At 46.2% G+C, this 26,397-nt stretch overlaps 2 protein-coding genes across 4 annotated transcripts; one reads left to right on the forward strand and one right to left on the reverse strand.

Moving 5' to 3' along the window:
- Positions 1–537: 537 nt before the first annotated feature.
- Gucd1 (guanylyl cyclase domain containing 1) lies at positions 538–12,671 on the reverse strand. 2 transcript variants are annotated; one of them, XM_051186907.1, is made up of 6 exons: positions 12,587–12,671; positions 5,749–5,833; positions 4,840–5,005; positions 3,744–3,835; positions 3,300–3,541; positions 538–2,701 (listed from the first exon to the last, which is right to left on the reverse strand). In XM_051186907.1, the coding sequence occupies exons 2-6, from the start codon at positions 5,757–5,759 to the stop codon at positions 2,610–2,612; spliced, it is 603 nt and encodes a 200-aa protein (XP_051042864.1). In that variant the 5' UTR covers positions 5,760–5,833; positions 12,587–12,671; the 3' UTR covers positions 538–2,609. The 2 variants fall into 2 exon arrangements, with proteins under 2 accessions (XP_051042864.1, XP_051042863.1); XM_051186906.1 differs by lacking the exon at positions 12,587–12,671 and adding an exon at positions 12,024–12,195.
- Positions 12,672–12,817: 146 nt separating this feature from the next.
- On the forward strand, positions 12,818–26,142 carry Snrpd3 (small nuclear ribonucleoprotein D3 polypeptide). Of its 2 annotated transcripts, none has more exons than XM_051186910.1 (4): positions 12,818–12,967; positions 14,120–14,266; positions 23,469–23,661; positions 25,920–26,142. In XM_051186910.1, the coding sequence occupies exons 2-4, from the start codon at positions 14,141–14,143 to the stop codon at positions 25,979–25,981; spliced, it is 381 nt and encodes a 126-aa protein (XP_051042867.1). In that variant the 5' UTR covers positions 12,818–12,967; positions 14,120–14,140; the 3' UTR covers positions 25,982–26,142. The 2 variants fall into 2 exon arrangements, with proteins under 2 accessions (XP_051042867.1, XP_051042866.1); XM_051186909.1 differs by having other exon boundaries at positions 12,820–12,988.
- The last annotated feature ends 255 nt before the right edge of the window (positions 26,143–26,397 follow it).

Genomic DNA, 26,397 nt, shown 5'->3' on the forward strand with positions numbered 1-26,397 from the left:
GGTAGGCACTGAATTCAGGAAGGTGCTGGGCCTACTTTTGTTTGTTTGCTTTTTGTTTTCGCTGTTGGAGGTAAAGTGAGAAGAGAGAAGACAGAGGCTTCTTCTTGACTGCTGTAAGGAACTGGGATAGTACCAGTCATCTCCGCTGGTGGAGGTGTCAAATGTTGTGTCAAATAAGAGCCCAGAGGACCTGTTATCTGGCTGCAGGCTGGAGCAAGGGAAACAAAGGCTGGGGTCCTCCCATTGAGCCCCCTTGTTCCCTTCCTATAAATGACCAACTCCCTCACCTCAGTCAAATGTCCTGTCTTCTTCAAGAGCCAGTCTGAGTTCTGAAACATATAGGCACTGTCTATCCTTGTCCAGCATCAAGGTCTGGGTGAGACCTGGAAGGCAGAAAATGAGATTCTAGTGCCAGCTGAGATTAGATAAAGCATTCCAAGGACCTGGCTCCAAGCAGTCACAGCAACCATCTGGGAAGGCAAGAGCTCCACAGGTTAACACAGCTTCATAGCAGCTGGACAAAGGGAGCTACCACTGTACAGTGAGAATATTTATTGAGAATGGCTCATTACAAACAAAATATATTTATGTAGAAAATCCTGCTATGCAAAATCCCTTTCATCCTCCTGTGGCTAGAGTGAACAAAACCGTCTACAGTCCCCATGTGGCCTCAGAGCCCACCCTGGGTGGCATGAGAAGCTGAGAAGTTGTGGGTGTTGCATGCTGTGGGCAAGTCTCTGATGCCAAGGCTTTCTCAAGCCCATTTGCATGACTAGTGCACTATAACACGGAGTGCCTGGTGACACTGCCTCTGTGACCCTCCTCAGGTAGGCGATCTTGAAGACAGCAGCTCTCGTGTTGTTCTTACTGACTGGTGGACTCTAATTTGTGCCCTGTCCTGAAGGCGCCATTATCTGGGCCCAGGGGCTGAGTATTTTTAATTGTCCTAGATGGTTAAAGATGACCACCTTCTATGGAAGCCACTTCCCATGAGCACCCATGAGCCTCTGCACCATGCCTTATCCCATCCAGTCGTTAGGAAGGCTTTACTTCCTCCTATCAGCTAGTCTCAACAATAATGCCTGAACCTCTTCGAGGACACCCATACCCATAGCTGCTATGTGGTACTCCTGAGCTTGGAGCCAGAGTTCCTTGAAGCCCTGGGCTACTCAACATTAAGGCAATGGGAATGAGACCAGAAACCAGTGCTAGTCTCTGAAACCCAGAGTGGCTGCCTGGCCAACAGCACCTCCTTTCCATCCAAGGCTTCATCTCATATTGAGGGCTAATATGGTTGAGTGGTCTGACTGCCATTGTAAACACAGACCACCTCTGTCCCTCAAACTGCCGTGAGGGGTCAGCTAGTGGTAGGGGAAGCAGCTACTGCCATGTCATGCCTTGACACTGACACACCAAGGCCCCTGGTGTGAGGGGACAGCGAGGGGCTGTTGGGGTACCATGAGGAGTGAGCTCCCTAGTCTCTTTGGGAATGACCCATTCACTTGTGTCTTTGGTGCAGCTTCACCACTCGGACTGCTGGTCAGGCCAGGGCAGTCATCTTTTTAAGAACTCGGACTGGCCTATCCGCCCTATGTAAAGAAGCACTAGTGGTTTCAAAGTACCTGTATCTATTATTGTCTTACTCCCCACACAGTGGAAATTGAAGTCTCAATAAAACAACACTCTTGCTACCAAGAGCAAAAAGAAGACAAAGAAACCAGCTTCAGTTGATGCTACCTGCTGGCCTATGTGACACTGGCATTGCCTTTCTTCAGAACTGAAGAGACCCAGGATTCTGTACAAATGCCCCTGGTATGAACACCAGGGTGGCCGGGATGCTGCCTGCTGTTTTAGGTGCACGGGCCCTCTAGCACCCATCCTCAAAAGGCTCCAACTCAGAGGTCAGATAGAGCTGTGGAGAGTCAAGCTGGTGTCAGGAGGCCTCGTGGATATTCCCCAGGAGGCTCTCTGGGGAAGTCTCTTGTCAGCACCCTTTTCCTGGAACCTCTCTCTGCTGTCATCCACTCAGCCCTGCCCACTCCTAAAGGCTTTCCATTCTATAGGAGGGTACCTAGAAGCTAAGGTGTTAGCATCCCAGGGGTCAGAGGGCCTCAGAGTAGCCATGAGGTATGCTTATGCTGCATGGTAACAAGGCCTCCTAACCAGTCCCAGAGACCTGAGTCCACTGCAGGCAGGAGAGAGCAGTGATAGCATCTACGATGGGGCTTAGAGTGGCCCAGAGCAACAGGCCTGAATTTGGATGTGCTTTCCCCAAACACACTTCTCTCTCAGGGTTCCTGCCTCTCCCTTAGCCTTGGGCGTAGCTGAAGTCAGACGTGAGGTCTTCCTCTGGAGTCAGACTTAGGGTCTTCAGAGATACTCCCCTTAGATGCTCTTGGGTTGTCTCCAGCAACTAGAAGGGGTTTGGGGTAAGTGGCCTGATGACATTGGTGGACAAAGCGGCCACGGAGTTCCGAAGGGCTCTGTCAAGCAGGCTGAGACTACAGTTCTGAACCTCAGCCTCAGCAGCCCCAGGTGTGGGTGTCCTGAGTGGGTCTGGCTCAGGTAGGACACAGGGTCTCAGGAGCTGACATGCCAGGCTCCTGCTGTCAGCTGTCCAGGTAGACAAAGAGGATGTCCTCATCTGTGCCATAGCTGGTTCTGGCCTCCTCGAAGTTACTGACACTGGTGCTGCACATCCCTGCCAGGTATGAGAAAGACAGAGGCGGGCCAGTGGGTGGGGTGAGCACCCACCCTGCCGATACCCGGGGGCCTGGATAGGGTCTGTGTTCTTCCTGCCCCGCCACCTCTCCCCTCAAGTCTCTCATCCCTAGTTTAACAGACAGAGAAAGTGGAGCCCAGAAAGAAGGTGAAACCCAAAGGGAAGAAGTATGTTAAATATGTGTCGAGATACAAAGATGGTCAGAGAAGTCCTTCTCCACACCATGGTCTGAGGACACCGGGCAATCTACAAGGGCAAGGTCTGGCCAGACTTTCTAGCTTGTGTGTTGGCTATCCCAGAAAGCCTCAGAGTGGGGGTGACAGCCTGTGGAATATAAGGTGGGGGACCTAAGCAGTAGAGTGAAGCTGGTAGTGTGTGAGGAGAGGTAACAGGAAACCAGGAAAGCAGGTTTGTGGCAGGTTTGCTTGTATGACAGAAGGGCAAGCCCTGATGACAAAATTCCAGGAGGAACACAGGCTCTGGAGAGAGAGAGAGACAGACATGGGCCACACCAGCTCGAAAGGGAGGAAGTTGTATAAACACAAGCCACCCTGGCAGACCTGCCCCCAGCACTCACGGTCAGCATAGGCTGGGTTGTTATAGAAGATACAACCAGTAGCCCTGTTGTAGCCACGCAGAACAATGAAGTGGCCCTGGTAGTCAGGGGTACGACAGAAGCAGCGGTGTCCACTGGGAGTGAAGCAGCAGTACTTGACAGGGCTGGAGCACAGGTCACAATGCAGTACCCCGGAGTTCACCAACACGATGGCCACGTGGCCCTGGGCCAGGTGTGCTTGGATGTCCTGCACACTCACTGTGCTGTGGGCCAGGAAGGAGGTCAGTCAGAGCCAGTGGCCCTTTGTCCCCTCTTCCAAATTGATGCTCCCCCGATTTGCATGCATCCCCAGTGTTACGATACATAAGGGCTTGGCTTATCTGCCCCCTGCCCTGAGAGCTCCCTGCAAGTGGCAATGTCCTGGCTTGTCACTGTGACCCAGGAAAGTTGAGTGAGGAGGCTTACCATTTCTCCACTCGCACCTTGCAGGCCTTGGCTTGTGCAAACAGCTGGTTCACACGGGTCTCCTCTGTGTCAAAGTGCTTCCTATAGAAGGACTGAAGCGAGAAGGGCAGGCTGGAGTCGTCACCCATCCTGGATGCACACACTCCATTTAGATGAAGCAAAGAGCATGTTATAGATCAGTAGCATGAGGGTATGGGAGCCCTACTGACATGCAAGTGGCTCTACCCAGCATGCTCAGGAAGAAGGCTGTGTCTGTCCCTGGCTAGAGAGTGGATAGGGCCACACAGAGGATGAAAAGGATGATCAAGTTGAGAAAGCAGAAGATGTGGACGAGCTCCCGAGGAGGACTGGTCAGGCAGGCCAGTCTCTGACAGTCCTGCAAATGAGTATGGAGGACAAGGCTGCCCTTCCAATCCGTGCCAGAATGGCTCAGTCACAGCCCAGAGTAGCCAAGCATGATTTACGGAACATACTCTGCTTGGTGCTAAGACCTCACGTGGCCAGAGCCCCAGGAGGCAGGCCAAAGACATTCTGTTCTCAGGTTCCCTTTTTCTGTCTTAAGATTTAGAAGCCTTCTTTACCTGGCATGGAAGGTTCAAAGAAGAATTAGGCTGACTGCCGCTGGCCACCATGTGACAGCCCCTTTGACAACAAGGCCAGCAGAGGCTACCCTGCCAAGCCTTGGTGCCTGGGCCAAGATCGCCTCAAGCACAGGTAAGACTGGCTCTGGCTTTGCAAGGGGACAGGACACACTGGTGTTGGCATAGCCATTTATGGTGGAATCATTCATACTCAGTAGAGTATGAAGTAAACAAGCCAATGATAGTCATGTTAGATCAGAGTATGATTCCACAGCCTCGACCTGTCCTGTCCTGACTGCAGTGAAGAAAGACACAGAAGTCCTGGACTCAAAGTGCACATGCTCCATACAGCCTAGACCGCAAGGTCACCAGTCTGTAGTCTGTCTGCCTCTGCCACTGGTCTCTGTATACCTTTACTCAAGTGTCCGGGCTTTGACCATTCCCTTTTCTGGGATAACTGAGTGGCCTACACCTAGGTTTTGTGTGTGCAGAAGAACCAGTGGGTAGCTGCTCACCTGGTTCTTGTAGCCCTTGTCAACACCCAGAGTCTGGGTACAGAAGCGGTGTCTCACACCAAAGTGTCGCATCAAGTAGGCCAGGTCAATGGTCCAGATACTCCTGGTCAGCTGCAGCTCCTGCAGGGCATTTTCAAACTCCCCATCATCGAGCTGGCCCAGGTACCTGAGGACAAGAGGACACAGAGATTAGCTTATTCTTATGGCAGAGCTAGACAAAGTCACCTTCCAATAAGTGCCATAGCCACTGTTGGCACTTCTGATTCTCAGAGGTTTCTGTCCTTTATCATGAAACCACCATGGTGGCTTTTAGGGCTCAGGCTTGGGACACTGTCTGGGCCCCAGTGTGAAGGGCCTGGATTTTGGTTCTTGCATCACTAATGTACAATGTGAACTTGGGGAAGTTGCTTTTCCCTCTGCCCCATTGATTGCCTATCTAAGCCCCTGGATCACAGAAGTGGTTTTCAAAATTTCAGGAACTAAACATGTTGCTAAACTCTGTCTTTTCCAGAATTCCACTACATAAGGTAGATAAAGGAGAACCAATCTGGATCTCCAGACAACCAACTAAAAACTCTGGTCCAAGGTGACAGGAATGTTCCTTCTTGGCTCAGACTATCTCAGTTCTTATACTGATGTAGCATCCTGGTAGCCTGATACCAGAGGGCTGGAAGAGACACAAAGCACCCAGCCTGAACACCTGGGAATTTCCTGATCACTCCATGCTCCCAGGCATCACCTGAGTCAACACTTGGGCAGCCTGATCTACCTTCTGTTCATGTTTAAAATAGGACAGAGCCTAAAGAGAAGCTGGATCTCTTAAAGTTTCAAACAAAGCCAACTCATGAAGATGCTCGATCCCACCCAGGTTACTTCCTGTTTCAAGTCACAGCAGGTACAGACACTCACCGGAGCACCATCCTAGAGCAGGCCAGGCCACAGTCCCAATGGTATAGCTGCTGGATGATGGGCACAGGTAGCTGCACAAAGTCGCCTGCAAAGAAACAAGCATGAGGCATGAGGCCACCCCCTTTGGCAACAACATTATAGCGCCTTCTGAAACCCTATAGGATCTCAGGGGGCTCCCCAATGCCTGAACATTAGCCACAGCCAGTAAGCTCTATTCAAATTCTCCAGTATGTTGGTGATCCCCATATTACTTTAAGACAGTATTAGCTGCTGCCTCAGCATGTTCAATTTTTTTATTCATGGCCAGGGCCCACTCTAGGCAGCATCAGCATCTGCCAAAACGCCTCACAACTGGGGAGTCTTTGCACACAATTTCCTAGACACTTTTGGCTTCCCACCCTAACACCCACCCTTGGACCTCAACTCTTCTAAAGTGCTGCCCCTCTCAGCTGTATCCCAGGGTGTCTGCCTGGCTCTAAAGTTCCAGGACAAGCAACAAGGGAAGACTGTGGCTAGGGAGAGGGAAATGTCACATATGCTAGTTAAGAAGTAGCTCCTCCAAACTCTAGTTAGTACTGACCTGGGCAAACCTCTCAGCCTGTCTGTTCTAGGCTGTGAAGCAGAACAGAAAAGGCCACACCTAGGCATTTCAGTACCATTGGCTGACTGGAGGAGCTGTCTACCCCCCTCTCACTGGACTGTGTTTTGCTATTCCTAAAGTAGGGGAACTTTGGTCCGGTTCGTCACCAGGTTGAAAAATATTTTCCAAGAGCCTGGCACTATACTGGTACTGCAGTATAGTGACAAGTTAACACAACAAGATCTTGTCCCAGTGCGTAGCAAGACCAAACAAACATACAAAGCAGATAACCAGCAGCTTCGGTTAGAAAAACAATGGTATGCCTCAGAGAACACAACACGGATGAAGAACAGCATGGGCTGAGGCCCCAGGGGAGGACAAGCTGTCATGTGGCCTGCAGAAGCTTAGCCCGTGAATGTGCACAAAGTTCAGTCTAGCGGCGTATGGTGGCACAGACTTACAATCCCAAGACTTGGGAGGCTAAGACAGGAGGGGGCATAAGGCAGTCTGGGTTATAGAATGAGGAGGCCTACATGCACTCCTCTTTCTCTCTCTCTCTCTCTCTCTCTCACACACACACACACACACACACACACACACACACACACACACCATAGGAGAGGGGAGAGAGAGGGAGGGAGGGAGGGGGAGGAGGGAGAGAAGGAGGGAGACCCATAGTTTAAAGACCAGGAGGGGGGAAGAGAGAGGAAGGGAGAGAGAGGGAGAGAAAGAGGGGGGAAGAGAGAGAAAGGGAGAGAGAAGGATGGAGAGGGAGAGGGGGGAGGGAGGGAAGGAGGAGGGGACCCGAAGTTTAAAGACCAGGAGGGACTCTTCTGTACTGGTCACCTCTTCCCTGATTCCACACATGGAAACCCAGTCTGCTTGCAATCCCCTCTGAGGATTTCTGGGTTCTCCCCTGGGCCAGGTGACTAGCTCTGTACAAAGTCACCCTAGGTGCCCACCTTCCAGGCTAGCCTTTTCCCAACACTCCCTCTGCGTGTGTTAAACAGAAGGGCCATTCACTAGCCAGAGTTTGTCCCAGCATCTTCAGACCTGGTATCTGAGTTTAAACCTCCTGCTCTCCCACATCTTCAGAGACTAATTAGTTGAAAGGCTTTCTGGGACTTTCTATAACCCTAGGCAGGCCAGTCCCCATTTCTCCAGTGTAATCCTTTAAGCCTGAGTTCACACTTAAGGTCATAGAATGCAGCCCTTAAGTAAATCTTGTCTGTGGCCTGTTAGACAGGGACTCGGGACTGTTCCTGGCCATTCACCTCCCTGTGTGCCTGTGGGAGGCAGAGTGTAATAGCAAACAGGCCACATAATGCTTTTTTGTAGGGAATCAGGTGAACCATCAGTTGTTGTGCTGGGCCTAGGCAAAGCTGAGGCTTCATGCCCTTCATTCCCATCACCCCAGGCACCTCTAAAACTAAGTCTTTCCAAGGCCCTTGACCTTTTGCTGTTTTGTAAATTCAGTCTTGCCTGTCTCCTTCCCCAAACCAATTCCATCACCTGTCCCTGCACTAAACAGCCAGAGGCATTTCATCTACAGTTTCTAATCTTTAAAGTTCTTGGGATGGGCAGATGGCTCAGTGGATAAAGAGCTCAAACATGAGGACCTGAGTTCAGAACACACCCACACCTGTAATCCCAGCAAGCAGACAGGAAACCCCAGAGCAAACTGGCTAGCCAGATCAGCACAAACAGCAAACTCAAGGTTGAGTAAAAGACCCTGCCTCAACATATAAATAAGGTGGAGATGGTCAAGAATACACCTGATGTCAGCCTTGGGCTTCCACCCATGTGTGTGCAAACACACACACACACAATGTAAAAATGAGATAATAAATGCCTCTACTACATACACTTTTTTTTTTTTTTTTTTTTTTTTTTTTTTGATAACAGGGTCTTACAAAGGCAAAGGTGACACTGGAACTTCTGAGCCTTCTACCTCTACCTCCTAAAGTATTACAGGCATGTAACACCATGCCTCGTTTCATGTGGTGGTAATCACTATACCAACTGAGCCACATCTCATCCCTAGCCTTCTAAATAGCCTGCATGTCACAGCTCACCAGGCTCACTTCAACTTTCACCTGCTCTGCTTGTCCTAAGAACCCACCAGTCTGAACTGTGCCGGAACCATCTTTGCACCTGTGGCACCCTCAGTCTGGACCTCTTTCTTCTCTACTGTTCTTATTATTTCGGCACTGGTTCAAACATCTCTTCAGGGTTTCTGGGTTTGTTTGTTTGTTTGCTTTTTCCTGACTCTGCTCTTGACTGGTGAGAAAGGAGGTCCTTCCTGGCATCCTGTGTGTTCCATTCGGTGCCTAGCAAAAGTAACACAAAAAGCTGCTGTCACCTCACTAAGCCTTGAGCTTCCTGAAGAGCAGTGATGGCTTGAGCCTGCATCCCTCACAACCAAAACTCACATTGAAACATAAACCCCGCAGTGGTGGTGGTAAGAAGTTGTTGGGTCTTCAGGGGCTGGAGAGATGGCTTAGCAATTACGAGTAGTGGCTACTCTTCCAGAGGACCCACATGGTGGCTCACAACCAGCTATAACTCAGTTTCCAGGGGGTCTCCAGCATCTTCTTCTGCCCTCTGGGAGCATGGTACACAGATAAACCCACAAACAAAACACTCATACACACAAAATAAAAACAAACAGATCTTTAAATAAGAAGTAGGGTCTTTAGGGAAGCATGAGGCCTCTGAACTTGTGCCTTATATAGAGTCAGGAAAAATAATTAAGATTGTGTCTTAGTCTCCTTTCCAGCTGCTACAGTGAACCCCTTTACAAAAGTAACATAGGGAGAAAGGGTTTAACTTAGCTCACAATTCCAGGTTACATCATCATGTCTGGAAAGTCATGGTAGTAGGAGATAGCTAGTCATACCACATCCAAAATCAGGAACAGATGGCAAGAATACATGCGTGCTTCTGCAGAGCCCTCTTCTCCCCTTTTGTCAGTCTGGGGCCCAGCCTGGGAAACAGAGCTGCCCACATTCAGCCCCAGGCTTCCCAGTTCAATTAACCCATTAAGAAAATCCCTCACAGGCAGACCAATAGGCCAATCTAACCTAGACAATCCCTTATTAAGGCTCCTTTCCCACATGATTATAGATTATATCAGGCTGACAAAACTAAAAAGCTGGAGATGCCTCAGCAGTTAAAAAGTATTTGATGCTTTTGCAAAGGACCCAGACTCAGTTCAGTTCCAAGCACATACACAATGGCTTACAGCTGTCTGTAACTCCAGTTCAAGGGATTCTGACATCCTCTTCTAGCCTCTGAGGGAGCCTGCATGGACATGCATGTAGACAAAACACTCAAGCCACACAAAATTTTATAAACGAACTCTTAGAAGAAATAAGAGAAAAAAGCAAGCTAACAGTCACAGGCATTTTTCTTTTTATCCTTCTGATATTCTGTTGTGCAAGTTCTCCTCTTTCTTCCCTCTTTCCCTGTCATGTGGGCTAGAGAGAGTTGGCTATAAGGAACAAATGGATCTTGTACTGAACTTATCAGCACCCTGATCTTAGAATTCTCAGCCTCCAGAATTATGAGAAAATAAATTCCTTTTGTTTATAAATCACTCTGCAAATGGACAAAGACATCAGGGAACTTGCTGGTCTTGTCTGCTGTTTCTTGCCTAGTATCTAATGCTTAGTAGTGACCATCATTGTACTTGAGGCTGGAGGTGTAGCACTATCAGGGTTCAATCTCCAATGCTACAAGTTTAAAAAAAAAAAAAAAAAAAAGTCACACTTACTGAAGGAATGATGAGTTAGTTGTGTGATAGGCTTTGGGCAAACCAAGGTGATGTAAACCTCAGTCTCCAGAGACTTACACCATTCTCTCACAATATACTAGTGTGGAAAACTCTCTGCAAGGCAGGGCACTATCAAGATGGGTGTCTTGCCTTTCCAGAACCCTCACTGAGGCTGTAAATGGCCTTTTCCGCTCTGATCTACTCAGGCTGATTACTACCCAGATTTTGTTTTTATCTAACCAATGATCTGGAATATGACTTTCTCACCTCTGGCATCCAAATGCTCTGCTCCTCTCGTTCCCTCTCCTCCCTCACAACATGCTCATAGACGGGGGATCTGCTTTCTCCCTGGTCAGCCTGAGAATTCTGTAGTAAATAGGCAAGCAACATCAAGGTTGCATTGCCTCTTCCCAGCCTTTACCCACAGCCAGCATTCACCTATGCTGTTGAATAGGTTTGTTTTAAAGCATGACCCCTTGTCACTACAGTGCCCATTAGTTCTAGGCTTCCAGATCACAACTCTCTGTTGGAGCCTCCCTCTTCATTCTGTGGCCTGCACTCTGGTTCTGATTAGTTGGGGCCAGGCCTTCTCTTATGCCATAATAAAATGTGGGCTAGGACAGTTGCTCTTCAGGGTCCTAAAAAACTCAGCTCTCCCTCCCTCTCCCCCCTTTCCTTCTCTTTTCCCTCCCTTATCCCTCTTTCACTCAGCCTTAGAACCCCTAGATCCTGAGGCCTCAGTGGTAAACATCCCTACTTGTCTATCCTGATCTTGACACAGGCAAGACATCTTCTGGAAGTAGGTGATAAGTGTAGGAAAGGCCTTGGTATTTGTCCAGATAACAGCTTTAGCATTTAGAGCACAAAACTGCTGCTGCTATTGATGCCTGAAGCCAAGACATGACCCTACCTGAGACCTAGAGTCTTCTTAGTTGTTACCTGGCTTCAGTTGTCTGGTTTTCCCTAGAGAAAGGTAGTCAACTTTCCCTGGACCCTTTATCCCTCTCAGCCTCAGCCTGCTCACCTCAAAAAGTACAAAAAAACAGCAGTAGCCTACTTCACCGGGATTTATGAAAATTAATTCTACACAGTCTATAAACACTTTTACCACTGTGTCTTAGAGCCCGGCACAAGAGAGCCATTATCTGCTGAGGCTAAGAAAGGGCAATGGTCTAGTCAAAGTTCACAGTTAGATAACTGGAGGAGTAAAAATATAAATCCCAGGATAGGTCCAAGCCCTGCTCCAGGCTACCACCAGAAGGAACCACTGCCCGAAAGTGGTATTACTCTCCAACTGACACTAAAGGGTTCAGATCCCAAACCCTTTGACACCCTCCCATGAGATGGCACCTCGCCACAACAGTTTATTAAGATATCAACTCTTGTGCCTCACTCAAGCAGAGCTCCACTAAGACTTCTGTCTTTACCCACTTCTTGAGCAAGCAAAGGGGCTCGGGTTTCCTCACAGCGGAGGGAACCAAAGAACAGCAGTAAGACAAAAGCGCTGCGTTTGGGAAGCCAGATGAAAAAACCCTTCCCTTTGGTGGGGGATCTCAGGCCGTTCTTTCCCCTCTTCACAGGCCCAGGCCTTCCACAGTTCCCCCTGGGAACAGGATCACACAACGGGGTTCAAGCAGGACTATTCATCTCTAGGGATGGCAGTGCCTTTGCCTCTTGGACTTTTGCACTAGACTGCTCTCAGAACTCCCCGAGCTTCCAGCCCCGGGAGACTCAAAAACAAGCAGAAGTGGAGGACGGGCGATGAGAAGGAATATCCACCTAGCTAAGGTTCACTAGAAGCTCCAGTCTGGGCTGAGGCCGCAGACTGCCCAAGGTCGCACGGCCAGACCGTGCCCAGCTCTAGGGTGGAGTCCCCCTCGGTTTCCCCGGTGAGGGCAAGGCCCTTTGAGAGGCACTGACCAGGCTCGAGCGGCTGCCCCGCTGCCTCTGCCTCCGTCCTCATGACCTGGGTGGCGCAGGGCGCCCATGGCCCCGGCCTGGAGCTGATCGCAGCTGCGACTTCTGCTGGGCAGCGAGTGCAGCCAGTGAGGGTAGAATTCCTCCTCCTCCTCCGCCGCCGCCGCCGCCGCCGCCGCCGCCTCCGCGGTTCAGAGACGAGTAGGTGGGGACTAGGCCACCTCAAGCCACGCCTCGTCCCTTCCAGGTCTGGGGCCTGGAAACCCGCCCCTTCCCTGGGCCACGCCCCTCCTCCCACCCACTCCTCTTCCATAAAGAGCGACCCGCAGGGCCTGCCCTTTCTCCGGAAGCCCCGCCCCTCTGAGCCACGCCCCCGAGGCCCTTCCATAGCGACATTGGCTCCTCCCAAACTCCCTCCGCTCGGCTTGCACCTTTGCAGCCTCAGGTGTTAGCTCCGTCCCCTCGCAATGCCTCATCGAAACTCCAGGGAATCCTTTTCTGACTCCCGCTAGGTCTTAGCTATACGATCAAAAATGATAGTCTCCCATGCTCGGTGCGCCGCTTACCTGATGGATTCGAGATCCAAAGCTTAAATTCCTAGTCCAAGCCTCACTTCCTGTAGAACCAGAGCATTTTTTGGGCCCAAGCCTAGATCTCGCCCAATCCGTCCCTGGTGTACTTTGTAAGTGTGGGTTCCCATGTTCCTTTTTGGGCTCGCTCCAGTGCCGGAACAATAGTGCCAGAGTCCTCGTTTCCCAGCCGGCGGAGTAAGGAGGAAACATACGTAAGCGCGCTCTCGCCGCTGGGGAAAGGAAAAGGAGGAACGCTGCGCGCGGCATTCTGGGAACGCGTGGTATTCTGGGTACCCGGGGCCCGCCATTCTTTCGCCTCACGCCTTCGCCTTCTAACGTTTGTGCGAGAACCGAAAAGGAGCCTACAGTTACTTGGTGAGGAGAGGCGGCGAACCGGTAAGAGGAGGCCGAGGCTTCCCTAGAGGGCAGGAAGGGAGCTCAGCGGGGCATTAATGGAAGGCAGGAAACCCGGGCCGACCCAAACATCATCTCACTAGCGCTTGGAACAGTTAGTTCTTAATTTACGCCTAGTCTGGACGTTCTATGCCTTTCCGGGTCACCGATTTTCGAAGCTTGCAAGCAGTCATTTCTTACGAATTACCGCCTTTCCCTCTGGATCATCATTTTCAACGTCCTTTGCATCCCTGCCTTCACTCTTATTACGGCACTGGTCCTCTCATGCTTTCCACGCTGCTGCGGAAGTTTTAGCAAGTTGCTCTGTTGCAGAAGGTCTATGCTGCTATTTTTTTTTTTTTTCTATTGAGCCTTTGGCTGTAACCCTGCTGTGTTTCTCCACCGTTTTCAGCATAAAATCCACACTCCTTAAATTGAAAAGACTTGGTTCCGTACCAAAAGAGTCTGTGTTTAGCATCCTTGTAGTCTTCTTCTCATGAACATAGGTGAAATGCTCGTCAGAATTATTAAAGCCCTGTGCGTGGCCTCCATCTTTTAATAAGACTTAAGTCGAGCGTTTACCCTGATTGTTGTCCTGTGAGCATTTCCTGTTTGTAGCGTGTGTCACGTTGTAAGTGCCTTCATACTTTATCCCCACCTTTAGTGAGGAGTCAAAGCTGAGTTGAAAGCACAACCTCCTCTCCTAGATTTCTCTGGGTTTGGGTCTGTGTCTGCTTAATATACTGTAGCCTTTAGCCAAATGTAGTCGCTAAGCGCTTGGGATATTACTCGTGTGCCTGGGGGGGGCTTTTTAATTTATATTTTATTTGAATAATTTCATGTAAGCAGTGATTACATTTGAGGTCCATGTGATAGTTGTTTTGGTGACTATAAAGGGAAATGTGTTTGTGAATAGATTGGGCGGGGGCATTCATCATTCCCATTAGTTTCTTCTGTCCAGTTCACCATCCTTCCCCAGCTCACATGCAGCGTGTACTTGTCATGGTCATGGTAGTTCCTTCAAACCAAGAGTCAGACTCCTTACACTGAAAATGCAGCTCTGACATATTTGCAAAGCATGTGGCATGCCAGTCCTTGAGCTCTGAAAGACAACTGTTATCTCTCTCACTATAGCACAGGAAGACTCCTGCCAAGATGTCTATCGGTGTGCCAATTAAAGTCTTGCATGAAGCAGAGGGCCACATCGTGACATGTGAGACCAACACTGGCGAGGTATATAGAGGGAAGCTCATTGAAGCCGAGGACAACATGAACTGCCAGGTATCTTGCTTTGCACCTGTGAGGGAACTGTGGTTTCTATCCTGGGAGATAAAAAGATGCTTGGGGGTCTTGATGGTTCAGTTACCTACCAAATGTTTTTATGTGCCAGACACTCTTAGAGTCTCTGAGATTGTTTGTATGTCAGTATAGACTTAACCTTGAGACAGAAAAGTCATTTGATAGCCTGATAATCAAATTATCCCGGCACTTGAGAGGCTGAGGTAGATGGTCAAGGCCATGAGTCTAAAGCAGGAAATTATATTTGCTGTCTTTAAAGAAATGATGCTTCTTTAGAAGAGTCAGATTCAAGAGCCAGTGTCCATTTTCCAGCATAGTTTATAATTTGCAGAATCTAAAGCTCATATGTTATGTGTGGTTTTTTCCTTGCAGAAAGTCTCATCTGATATAATTACCAAGTTTTGGCATGTGGGTTTTTTTTTTCTATATTAAGAACTTGAGCTTGGAATCAGAAATTTGAGTCAAAACATAATAATGATCTTGAGTGTCTTAATCACTTGTTCTCTCTATAAAGAGAAGGATGGAGTTATTTTGAATCCTCTGCTGTAATTGTCAAGATGATTAAATACACAAGAGACTTATTGGGGAAGTGGCCGTGAAGGATAACAGTGAGAGAGCAGGAGTACATAGTTAATTACTATTTTTGTTGCTGTAATCAAATACCTGCTAATGCAACTTGCAGAAGAGGGGGTATTTTGATTGACAGTTTGAGGACACAGTCTACCGCTGACATTTTTCCTTCAGTAAGGCTGCATCCCCTAATCTCATCCCAAAACCAACCCAGCAACAAATGAGGGTTAAGTGTGCAAATGCCTGCCACTATGGAGGGTACTTCTCATTTAAACTATTGTTATTGTGCTGCTTAGTTGTTTTGTTATCTTGGCGCAACTGAGAGTCATCTTAGAAAAGGGAACCTCAGTTGTGAAAATGCCTCCATCAGATTACCCTATAGGCAAGTCTGTGGGGCATTTACTTGATTAGTGATTGATGTTTAAGGGCACAGCTTATGACGGGCTATGCTGCTCCTAGGCAGTTGTTTCTGGGATAAGAAAGGAAGCTGAAGGCTCAACACTTGGAGGCAGAGGCAGGTGGATCTCTGAGTTCAAGGCCAGCCTGGTCTACAGAGTGAGTTCCAAGACAGAAGAACTATTTTACAGAGAAACTCTGTCTCAAAAAACAAAACAAAAAAGACATATTTCTCCGTTTTAGGGCATTTAGTTTTGGGAGCAGAATGAAAGATTTTTGGATAGTGACTATTAATGTATTTATTATGCTGCTTTATTTAGACAGCTTACTGAGGCAGGCCTCAAACAGCCCAACTGCTATGTGAATTTGTTTGACTAGATTATGGTATTCTCAGAAGTACGGCCCACGTGATGCAAAGATCTTGCTATATTATCAGGTTACAACTTGGAAAGTAGTGTGTCTTGTATGTACGCTTTGTGCCTCCCTTGCCCTCTGTTCCCTCCAAAACCAGTGATAACAAATTCTTATTTTGATTTACTTGTATAGTATGTAAACTGAGATACTGGGAATTAGGACTTCATTGTGTCCTAATTTTTGCATAAAGATAAATAGGTTATGTAGAGCAAACCCAGCAGTGGGTGAGCACTGAACACTTCATTCATGTATCTTTGGGATTGTGATGGCTCCTGCAGGTGCCCCTGCTGTCTCCTTCCTGGTCCTCGGTTCTTTAGAAATGAGGGCATCCTCCAGACACTTTCTCTGCATAATATTTTCTGCAGGGTAGTACACAGTTACAATCCCAGCCAGCACTCAGGAAAACTGAGGGAGGGGAATCACCACAAATTCAAGGCAAGCCTGGACTTTGTGATACCATGTCTCAGAACAACAACAACAAAAAACCTGACAGATTTGGAATCTGAGACGATTCCATCATAACCACTTCTTTCCCTGTGGTGATACATTATTTATGATCTAATAAAGCCACTGAGAATCAAAATGTAAAGTTAGCCACAGCCATAGAGGCCAGGCAGCAGTGGTGGAGGTAGATATATCTTCTGTGAGTCCAAGACCACCCTGGGCTACATGAGAGTGAATCAGCAAAAAAGAATAACAGAGCTCACACCTTTGATGCCAGCACTAGGGAGGTATAAAAGGAAAAAGCAAAGGGTTTCATGTGAGATTTAGTTTCCAGACAGGGAGAACGTTATACTCTGGGGATTCGTGGAAACAGGATCACCCATTTCAGTCTGAGGTAGAGGTAAGAGCTTGAACCCCGATCTCTCTCTGGGTTTTTATTCATGTTACATTTCTCTGTATGTATTTACATAGATAGACTTCTTTAACCTGTGTGTATTTAAAAATTATGTAGTAGGATGTTCTTCTTGCAATGATTTTTTTTTTTTTTTTTTTGCTAGTTATCATATCCAGCAGGTGTTCTTGGTACTCAGCTATACTCCTCGCCCTTTATATATGGTAACTTCAAAGTAAGGAAATGGGCCATGGTGCAGCTGAGCTTGATTAGAAAACCAGGCAGCTGGTACTTCGACTATAAACCTGAGTTCCTGTGCTTTTAATAAAGGTACATTCAGATGTGAGGCCGGGCAAAAGGAAATAGTTTTTAGATACTGAGATACAGGTTTCTCTGGTATTCAGATATAGGAGGTGCTATTAAATGATGTTCTTAGATGCTGGAGAGATGGATCAAAGGTTGGGAGCACTGGCTTCTCTCAGGACCCACATGGCGGCTTCCAACCATCTGTGACTCCAGTTACAGGGGATCTGATGCCCTCTTCTTGCCTCTGAGGGCACCGCACACTTGTGGTGCACATGCATACATGCACATTAAATGAGTAAACAAATCCCCCCATTTTAAATGATGTCTTTACTAATATCACTGTAAAAATCTGCCTCTTGGGATCCTCAGAGCCTTGGCACTTGCTAAGGAAGCACTATACCACTGAGCCACATACCCAGAATTTGGTTGTTTTAACATAGCTTGTACCATGTTTGTGTCATTTGAAAGTATGGAGAGGGAGAGAACTGATTCTGACTACCACACACATACCTGTAGCATGCAAACATATGTGCATGTGTATACACAAAGAAATGCAGTTGTTTAAAAGAGAGAGAAAAATTAAACCTGAAAGCTTTAAGGTCTCCTGAACTCTGTTAAGTGCTGAGTCATCTATCAGCTTTTTTTTTTTTTTTTTTTTTTTTGTCATCTCTTCAAACCCAAGTCTGTCCTTAAATGTGTTGACTTTCCTATCTCCATCTCCCCCAGAGGTTTTATAATTATGTGTGTACCATCATAACCAGCTTCATACGTTTTACTGTGATCTATTCTAAACCATATTCTAGTATGCTAATACCAAGGATATTGTATAGTTTTTTGTTGTTGTTTTAAGATGGAATGTTACTGATATATAAGTATGTTGTTTTTACCACTGTTGCAGTTTGAGTATAATTGGTCCCTATGATCTTGTAGGGAACAGCATTGCTTGGAGGTGTGACTTTTTGGGGAGTGAATATGGTCTTATTGGAGGAAATGTGTCACTGTGGGGGCAGGCTTTCCTGTGCTCAGGATACCACCCAGTGTCTCAATCATTTTTGTGTTGTCTACAAGTTGTAGGACTCTCAGCTACTTCTCCTGTACCATATCTACCTGCATGTGCCATGCTCCCCACCATGACAATAATGGGCTGAACCTCTTAAACTGTAAGTGAGCCACCCTGATTACATATTTTCCTTGTGGGGCTGGAGAGGTGGCTCAGCAGTTAAGAGCACTGGCTTCTCTTTGTAAGAGTTGCTATGGTCATAGTGTCTCTTTACAGCAATAGAAACCCTAACTAAGACACATTATTACTTTCCCAATTAAAAGTGAATATAAGTCATAAAATGGGTGATTTAAAGGAAAGGTGAGTGTAGACATTTTATATATAAAAGTAATGACCTTATTGCTAATGTGCAGATTATCACTTATAGATGGCACTAATAACCCACCACTGAAAACAAAGTTAGTAAGTAAAACTGCTGAAAGGGTCTTGGCCAGTTTGCATGTTTTTCCTGGAAGTGTCTTGGTCTGTCAGTCAATCTTTTGATACAGTAACTCTACCTCCAGTTCAAAATGATAGATAAGGTTATGTTGTGTGTTCCTTTCAGTGTTGTTTTTAATAAAGAAAACTGAAGAAAAAAAACGAAACAGTGTTTCTGTTAATAGAGCTAAATGAATTATAGTTAAGTTTACAATATAGCAGACTTTGAACTTCTTTGAACATACACCATCTCTTCTACGCTGGGATTACAGGTATGTGCTACATGCCCATTTTTGTTTTGTTTTTCATTATTTAGAGAATATTTTATTAGTTTCTATAATCAACTTTGTAGTTAATACAGTATGTTAACGTTTGTACAAATGGAAAAGTTAGGTTTAACATTTCTAGACCCTTGTGGCTGTTAACACACTAAACTGGGATACTTTTCCAAAAGTTGGCAGCAGCTAAAATTTCTAAAGCCAAATTTTATTTACTTATATCTGTTTAAAAAATAGTATCAGTATCTTATACAGCAACAGCTTTTCTGGGTCCTATAGTTATTGGGACATAATTATGGAGATACTTCATGGCTGGCTGTATGTGGTGCTGGGATCAAACCTAGGTTTCAGTGTACTAGGCAAGTTCTCTACCAGCTTATGTAGAGGCTTGGGGACCATTTGAGGCTACTCTAGGTATCATAATGAGACTCTTTCTAGTTTTAAAAACAATAACCTTCAAAAAAGACAATTATGGCTAGAGAGATGGCTCAGAGGCTAAGAGCACTGGCTGCTCTTCAGAGATCCTGAGTTCAATTCCCAGCAATCAATGTGGTGACTCACAACCATCTGTAATGAGATGTGGTGCCCTCTTTTGGTGTGTGAGTATACATGCAGGCAGGACACTGTATACATAATAAATAAATCTTTTTTTAAAAAGAAAGAAAATGATGAATATGTATTTGGTTTATTATAATGCCAGAGAATACTAGTCAGATCTATTTCATGATACATCAACAGGTAAAATTAATTCTTAGAAATTTGAGTAGGAAAACATGAGTTCTAAAATGGTGCTTTGCGGACCATGAGGGCACTATTTGTTTTGTCTGCTTGGCTGTGACAAGCCCATCTATAGATAAATGGTCTGCATGGAATTGTTATCTTACAAAATTATAGCCTATAAGAAACTTATCCAGGATTGGGTCAGGTTAAGAAAGCAAACTGACACCAGGGAAGTTTGAGATTTCTCAGTGCAATGTGTGGTTTTTGAGGCAAGAGTTTCACTGTGTGGCCCAGGCCAGCCTGAAACTTGGAATCATCTTTCTTCCCGGTCACTGGGATCATGGCACCATTGCTGGCTGTGTGATTAAAGCTTTGTAGATAACATAAGCTCTTTATCTTGATGGGGGGGGGGAGCATGTTTATGCCTGAATGAACTGTTTTCAAGTGAGTTGTGGTTTTTGTGCTTCTTTACCCTGTGACATTTTTGTGTGTATTCCCTAAGAATAAAGATAGGTCTAATCACTTGATACTGTAACAGCATCAGTGGCCATTGAATGAATATCTAACATGGGTGTGTACAGTTAGCGTGTGTGTGTGTGTGTGTGTGTGTGTGTGTGTACAGTTAGCATATGGAAGTCCTGGCTATACAGAAATGGAAGAGCCACCTCTGACACTCAGTGTCCCTGTGCTCAAAACAGGATCACTTTGATAATGGGTATGAGAAAGTCTCCGTGCATGATAAGAAAAATGGTCAGTTTTGGCACAGTTCACCACTTGGGTGGTCCCTCATTTAGCTCAGCTCTGACTCATCGGTCTCGCTGAGGTCTTAGCTCTCAAGACGGTCCTCTCTTTAGATACCGCTAAAAGCCCCAGTTTGTTTCAACCAAACTGTGCTTCTGACTGCCTGGGGATAAGTTGTGTTCCTACTTCCTCTCCTTAGGTTGATCAGCCTTTGTTTAAGTGGCTGGGAGATTTCAGGGAAATGCATTTATAGGTTTCTTGTAGAAGGTAGGACAAAGGATACAAATGTGTCAAGCAAGGCCTAGCAGGGCTCTGTTTCCATGCTTCTTCATGATGCACCATCCTCCAGGAACTTGTTATCTGGAAGTTCTCTGAAATTTAAGTGAATAGGCAGGATTAAAATATGGATAACCATGTAAAAATGTAATCCAGACAGCAACAACAAGAGTATGAACTCATGCTAACAGGCTAATTAGGTAGACAGGACTTTTGTTTCCCTTAGTACTAGGAAAGGAACATGGTAGGCAAGAGATCTGCCTCTGAACTCTTATCTCCAGCCCAGGCATTACTGTTTCTAAAATGAAAGCTGGGAGAACAGACAACTCTACCAACCTGAGGGAAGAGAAATTCTAGCTTTTGTGAACTGTCTTTAAAAAGGATCTATGAGAGTCTATGAACAAAATACCATATTGTACACTCCTGGATTACTTCCCAACCGTCTCATACTTCCTCCGTCTTGGCTTTCAGATGTCATTTCAGTTGACTATCTAGTCTGTGTTAATTATTGTGGCTGTTTAGGGGAATCATAAGCTCTATTTCTGCCTGACTTTCAGTAAAACCTAAGTGCTTGTGCCTGGAGAGATGACTCAGCAGTTAAGAACACTTGCTGCTTTTCCAGAGGACCATGTTGGGGTACTAGCACTTGAGATCTTAATCCCACTGCCCCTAGCTTCTGCAGTCACCCACACACTACACTTGAATAAAATCTTTAAGTATTCTTAAATGTAATTAAGATAAACCTATTGTTTAAAAGGTGCCTTTGGCTTCATGATGCATATGCAGGGCCCTTCTTGGGACCATACTACCATTTGTTTAATAGCAGGGTAGAAATGCATTAGAGTAGTAACTGTTTCAGTGTTGAAATACTTGTCAAGTGACATTGAAAACCCATCATAGGACATTAGTAGAAGCTCCTTGTTTAAGTCTTGTTGGATCTGTGTGACAGCCTCATGGAGATTCTCAAGGCACAGTGGGGAAATGCTGAGTAGGGAGGGAGATTAGGCTCAACAATAGTACATCCCTAAAATAGACGTCATAACTCGGATTAGATAGACATTACTGGGTTTGTTATGTCCTAGGTAGTTGAGACAACATTTAGACATACTTTGCCTTGTTTAATTTGATTTTTAACAGTGCCAGGAAGGTAGTTGACATTTGAGGGCAGTTTGACTTTGGGCAGAAGAATAGGATGAGTATAGGGGTGAAACTCCAGAGAGAGATCTGCCTCTGACAGGTTGTGCTGCCTCCTATAGAGTTTCATGGTATAAAGTCAGTCATCTGGGGTCATCGTCATCTGCTTGCTGTCTATATCCATGTTCAGGAAATGTGGCTTTTGTTGTATTTCCTCTAGTGGGGAAAGGAGGGAACTGGAGCTAAGAAAATTCTGGAGATGTGCTCAGGGTTACATCTCTGCAGGATGGCAAAGCTAGATCTCACTGGAGATCCTCAGGGCACTCTGGTGTCTTCTACAGAGTCACAAGTGTGTCAGGACTTGACAAGTGTGTGGAATCCAGTTTTGAGTAACAAGGTATGCTAATCATAACTACTTATTTGTGGTAGCAGAGGTTCTGGTACTTGTCCAGTGAACTATGGCAAGGGCTTAGGAACTGTGAGATTTTAAGGAAATGGCAATAAGAAGCCTGTAGCTGGTTGGTGGGAAACAGGACCTTCTTGCCCTTGAACATCCAACAGGAACAGTGATTTGAAATCCTAGAAACCATTGCTGTTGCTCAGGTGAAGTAGGGTCAGCCTCAAGAGTATTGATAGGTTTTGGTTTGGGTTTTCACTGTTGGTATTCAAGTAGAGACCACCTGGTCATTTAGAACGAGCAAGGGAGGAAGACAGCAATGTTTGTAGAGGAGAGGTCTGGGAGATGATGCAGCTGAAGATGATCACTAAGCAAATTGAACCAGTCTTAGAAAAACAGGTTTTTCTCTCACTTGCAGGTCCTAAATTTTGTAATCACATAAAACCATGTATGTATATGGAAAATTAAAAAAGTAAAGTTGTTTTGGGAATAAGGGGGATCAACAGCTGGGAAAAGAGGCAAGAAAAGAAAGGGGAAAGGGGAAGCAGGTAGGGAGCTAAGTTCAATGTACAATATATACATGGAGAAATTTTTTAAAAAGAAAAAAATCTGGGAGATGGCACATCTTTGCAACATAGGCTTCACCCGTCCTAGATAAGATATAGTCCTCTTCTGCCCAGAGTACAGCAATTAAGCAAATGTGATAAAAGTAAGACCTATTGAATTTGGTGCAGGCACATTTTGTCACTTTGCTGTTCCCATGGATTCATAGGGGCAGCTCCTCCTCTTTACCCTACACCTACTAACCCTGTGAGCCATTTGTCCATCCACAAACCTGAGTGATTTTCCCAGTCTGTGACATCTCCTCAGTACTGTGCAGATATGTGCTGCTTCAGTCCTACATGTTCACAGCTTCCTTTCCTTGTGCAAGTGCTGGGCATAGGCGCTGCCACATTCACCTCTCAATCCCCAGCCATCTGCCCTCCTAATGTATACTAAGAGTTAGAACTATATCCAGTGCATCCTTACGACCTTGAAGGTTCCTTTCCAGCTGGAGTGCCAGCAGGTCCATGAGAGGCTGCAGTTTGGACATGAAGTTAGAAAGACTGTCCCCATCACTCACAGGTTCCCAAGAGGCGGTGCAAGCTGGGCTTGGCATCTGAGCTCAGTGGTTCAGCCTGGCTTCTCTGCATATCAGCTGTTTGACTTGGTTTGCGTTTGACTGTAATCTATAAAAGTGGTTACGCTCATACTGACCTCTGGCATTTAGTTGAAATGCACACTCTCTGATGCACAGGGGAATTCCCAACCATTGCTGTGATGTTTCCAGCTTTCTGACTTTTTATTCTTTTTAGATTTACTCTATTCTGTGTGTATGGCATTTTTGCCTGCATGTATATTTATGTGCCATGGGTCCCCTGCATCTGGAATAACAGTTGTGAGTTACCGTGTGGATGCTGGGAATTGAACCCAGGTCCTCTGGAGGAACACCCAGTGCTCTTAACCACCTAGCTATTTCTCTAGCCCCTTATGCTGGTGTCAGGCTTTTGTATTTCTGAACTTAACTCCAGTTAAGGCTCCCTGACTTTGCGTACATCAGTTCTATGACCCCTACAAATAAGTTGGTGGTTCCCTTCCAGATGTCCAACATCACAGTCACCTACAGAGATGGCCGAGTGGCACAGCTGGAACAGGTATACATACGTGGCAGCAAGATCCGATTTCTGATTTTGCCTGACATGCTGAAAAATGCACCCATGCTAAAGAGTATGAAAAATAAGAATCAAGGCTCGGGAGCTGGCCGAGGGAAAGCTGCTATCCTGAAGGCCCAAGGTAGGTGCTTTGGGGGCTGGTTTCAGAATCCCCACCACCACCCTGTTTCTTTTAGGGAAAGGCCCTATTGTTGCATGGGGACAGGGGTGAATCTGACTGCACTGCTCTCCACACATGTTGCTATACCCTGTCCTGACCTACCCCCAGGCTTGAGATCCTTGGTATTGGGGGCTTTTCCCTGTTAATCTGTCTTGCCCTACTTGATCCTATCACGGAGTTTAGTGAAATTCCCAATCTCTCCTTAGGGGGAAAAAAAAATGCAGATTCCTTGAGCTAGGTTGGTTGCTCACACCTATAATCCACAACACTCAAGAGGCTGAGGCAGAGGAAGCCAGCCTGAGCTACAAATCCTGGAGAGGCAGGCAGAGAGAACCCTATCTTAAGTGAAATGGTCTCCTATAGTGAAGGTCCTTCCTTCTTAGAAATTCTATGCAAGCGGGCAGACAGCTTGCTCTTGTCTGGTGAGGGTGTGAGTTGACCCTGAAACAGAACAGTAGCATCCCTAGACCTGTGCATGATCCCACCCTACCCCTTCACCAAACATAGAAAGGGGAACAACAAACCAGACAGTTCCACTCCAGTCTGTCTTCAACCAGTGAGCTTATTAGGGTTACTTAGGACCATGGCCGGCCCTTGCTGTTCACTGCAGTTGCCCCTTCAGTTAACCATCCATTTTCTCTCTACTTCTCACCTCCAGGATCACTCAAGATATGTATGTAGGGTTGGCTGTCCTATAGACCAGGCTAGCCTCGAACACACAGAGAGCCACCTGGCTCTTTTTTGTTAATTTTTAAAGTTGCGTGAATTAGATTATTTGTGGGGAAAGGAACACGAGGAGATGAAAGGCCAACTTATCAGAATCCGTTCTTCCCTTCCACCATGGGGTTCTGGGGATTGAACTTACATCATCAGGATTGGCAGCAAGCACCTTTATTTGCCAAACCATCTTGCCACCTGTGTTTTAAATCCCTCCTTTGAGACATAGCAGCAGTGTAACCACACTGTCCCCCAGTAATTTCTTAGCTGCTCTTGGAAGCTAGCCCAATTGTGGTTTATATTTGGGTCCCTGAAAAGTTCTGCCATGTTATTTATTGCATATTTTATATGTGAGGTAGCTTCTGTGTTTAAAGATAGAGTATTTGGTTTATTTTGTTTTGTTTTAATACTTCTAAAACAGCTGATAAAATCTTGGGACCAGCAATGGCTTGGTGGTAAAGGTGCTTGTCACGTAAACCTGCCAGAAGTTGTCCTCTGACCTCTGCACGCACACAGTACACACAGACATGATTGAATAAACACAAAAACATGTGAGAGAAATTTCTTTCCCTTTGCCTCCAAGAGGGCTGCCCTTGCTGTCATAGTGACACTAGCTGTCCCATATATGCCAGTCAGACTGTTGTGCACTTCAGGCAGTGAGTTTCCACAGGCCACTGACTGCTGCCTGAGAGCCACCTGTGCCTTTCCCAACCCCTGGCTCTGGCCCCTGTCAGCAGGTGCATAAGTTCCCATCAGACTCCTCCCTCGGGACTGCTCCACGTTCCTGGGCACAGAGGTCACAGTGAGCAACTTGTGCCTTTTTATGGGTAGTGTTATTTTGTTTTTTGTTATTAAGTATTTTCTTTTATCCCAAAAAGCCCAAAGAATAATCAAACCCCTTACCCAGAATTAGCAGGTGCTAGCACTCAGTATAAGTGTTGGAGAGGTTCAAAAGTGAATTGAGGGCAGGGTGGCATAGTTCAGTGGGTAAAGAAAGAGCTTGCCATACAGTCTGAATACCTGAGTTCAGTCCATTCATGGTAGCACCTGCTTGTAATGCCAGCACTGACAAGACCAAGATGGGTTCCTGGGCACCCTAGCCAACCAGTCTAGACCACTTAGCAAGCTCCAGACCAATGATAGACTTTGTCTCAAGAAACAAAGTAATAGATGATATGTGAGGAAAAATAGTTGAGGTTTTTCCCGTCTTCTATGTACAAACGCATGGGCACACACGTGTGCGTACATCCCCTTCCCTTACACCATACAAAGTGAATTGAATGCATCTAAGTGGCGTGTTAGTTTGCCACAGGCCAGCCCTGAGACTTTGTCTTTCCTGTTATACTCAGACTACAGCACTACCTACCACCCTGACAACCAGGCATCAATGCCAACTTGTACTCCTTTTCCTTCCCATCACTGTGTGACAGGTAGTGATTTGGGGTGAGGCTGGTCCAGGTAGCCTTTTGAAACACTCTGACCTCTCCTCTTCTTCCTTTCAGTGGCTGCAAGAGGAAGGGGACGTGGAATGGGGCGTGGAAACATCTTCCAAAAGCGAAGATAATGTTCTCTGTTGAAGAAAACTGTGTCCTTTTTTTCTCTTAGGTTATCGTAGATTGGAGGGGAGGCTACATGTGCATATGTTGTAGGTTTTCTTTTGATATTTCTCTTTGTATCAGAGAAACTGTTAAACTTAATAAATTTGGTTGTTTTGTGGTTTGTTTATGTGAGGGTTGTTTTCTTTTTAAGGAAATAAGAACTGTGTTCATTCTGTAGTTTGCTTTGGCAGCAGTTTAAAATCTGACACCCTTGGACATGTGCTTTTCAAATAGCAGTTATTGATAAGAGTTCAGGTGCTGTGCCAGCCAGTTTCTAGTTGAGCCAAGAGAATGCTAACTCAGAGAAGCTCCAGTAACTGTGTTATCTTTGACACATGCACTTTGCTCGATTAACCTTTGTGGAGTGTGCCATTAACCTGAC

This window comes from Phodopus roborovskii, unplaced genomic scaffold, assembly GCF_943737965.1.
Source record: "Phodopus roborovskii unplaced genomic scaffold, PHOROB, whole genome shotgun sequence".
Classification (NCBI taxonomy): Eukaryota; Metazoa; Chordata; class Mammalia; order Rodentia; family Cricetidae; genus Phodopus; species Phodopus roborovskii.

Coding starts and splice junctions, on each gene's coding strand:
- Gucd1 (XM_051186906.1), bottom strand. CDS start 12,066: ATGAGGACGGAGGCAGAGGCAGCGGGGCAGCCGCTCGAGCCTG. Junction 5,006..5,748: donor TGCTCTAGGATGGTGCTCCG/GTGAGTGTCTGT, acceptor TCTTGTCCTCAG/GTACCTGGGCCAGCTCGATG. Junction 3,542..3,743: donor AAGGTGCGAGTGGAGAAATG/GTAAGCCTCCTC, acceptor CCTGGCCCACAG/CACAGTGAGTGTGCAGGACA.
- Snrpd3 (XM_051186910.1), top strand. CDS start 14,141: ATGTCTATCGGTGTGCCAATTAAAGTCTTGCATGAAGCAGAGGGCCAC. Junction 14,267..23,468: donor AGGACAACATGAACTGCCAG/GTATCTTGCTTT, acceptor GTTCCCTTCCAG/ATGTCCAACATCACAGTCAC. Junction 23,662..25,919: donor TGCTATCCTGAAGGCCCAAG/GTAGGTGCTTTG, acceptor TCTTCCTTTCAG/TGGCTGCAAGAGGAAGGGGA.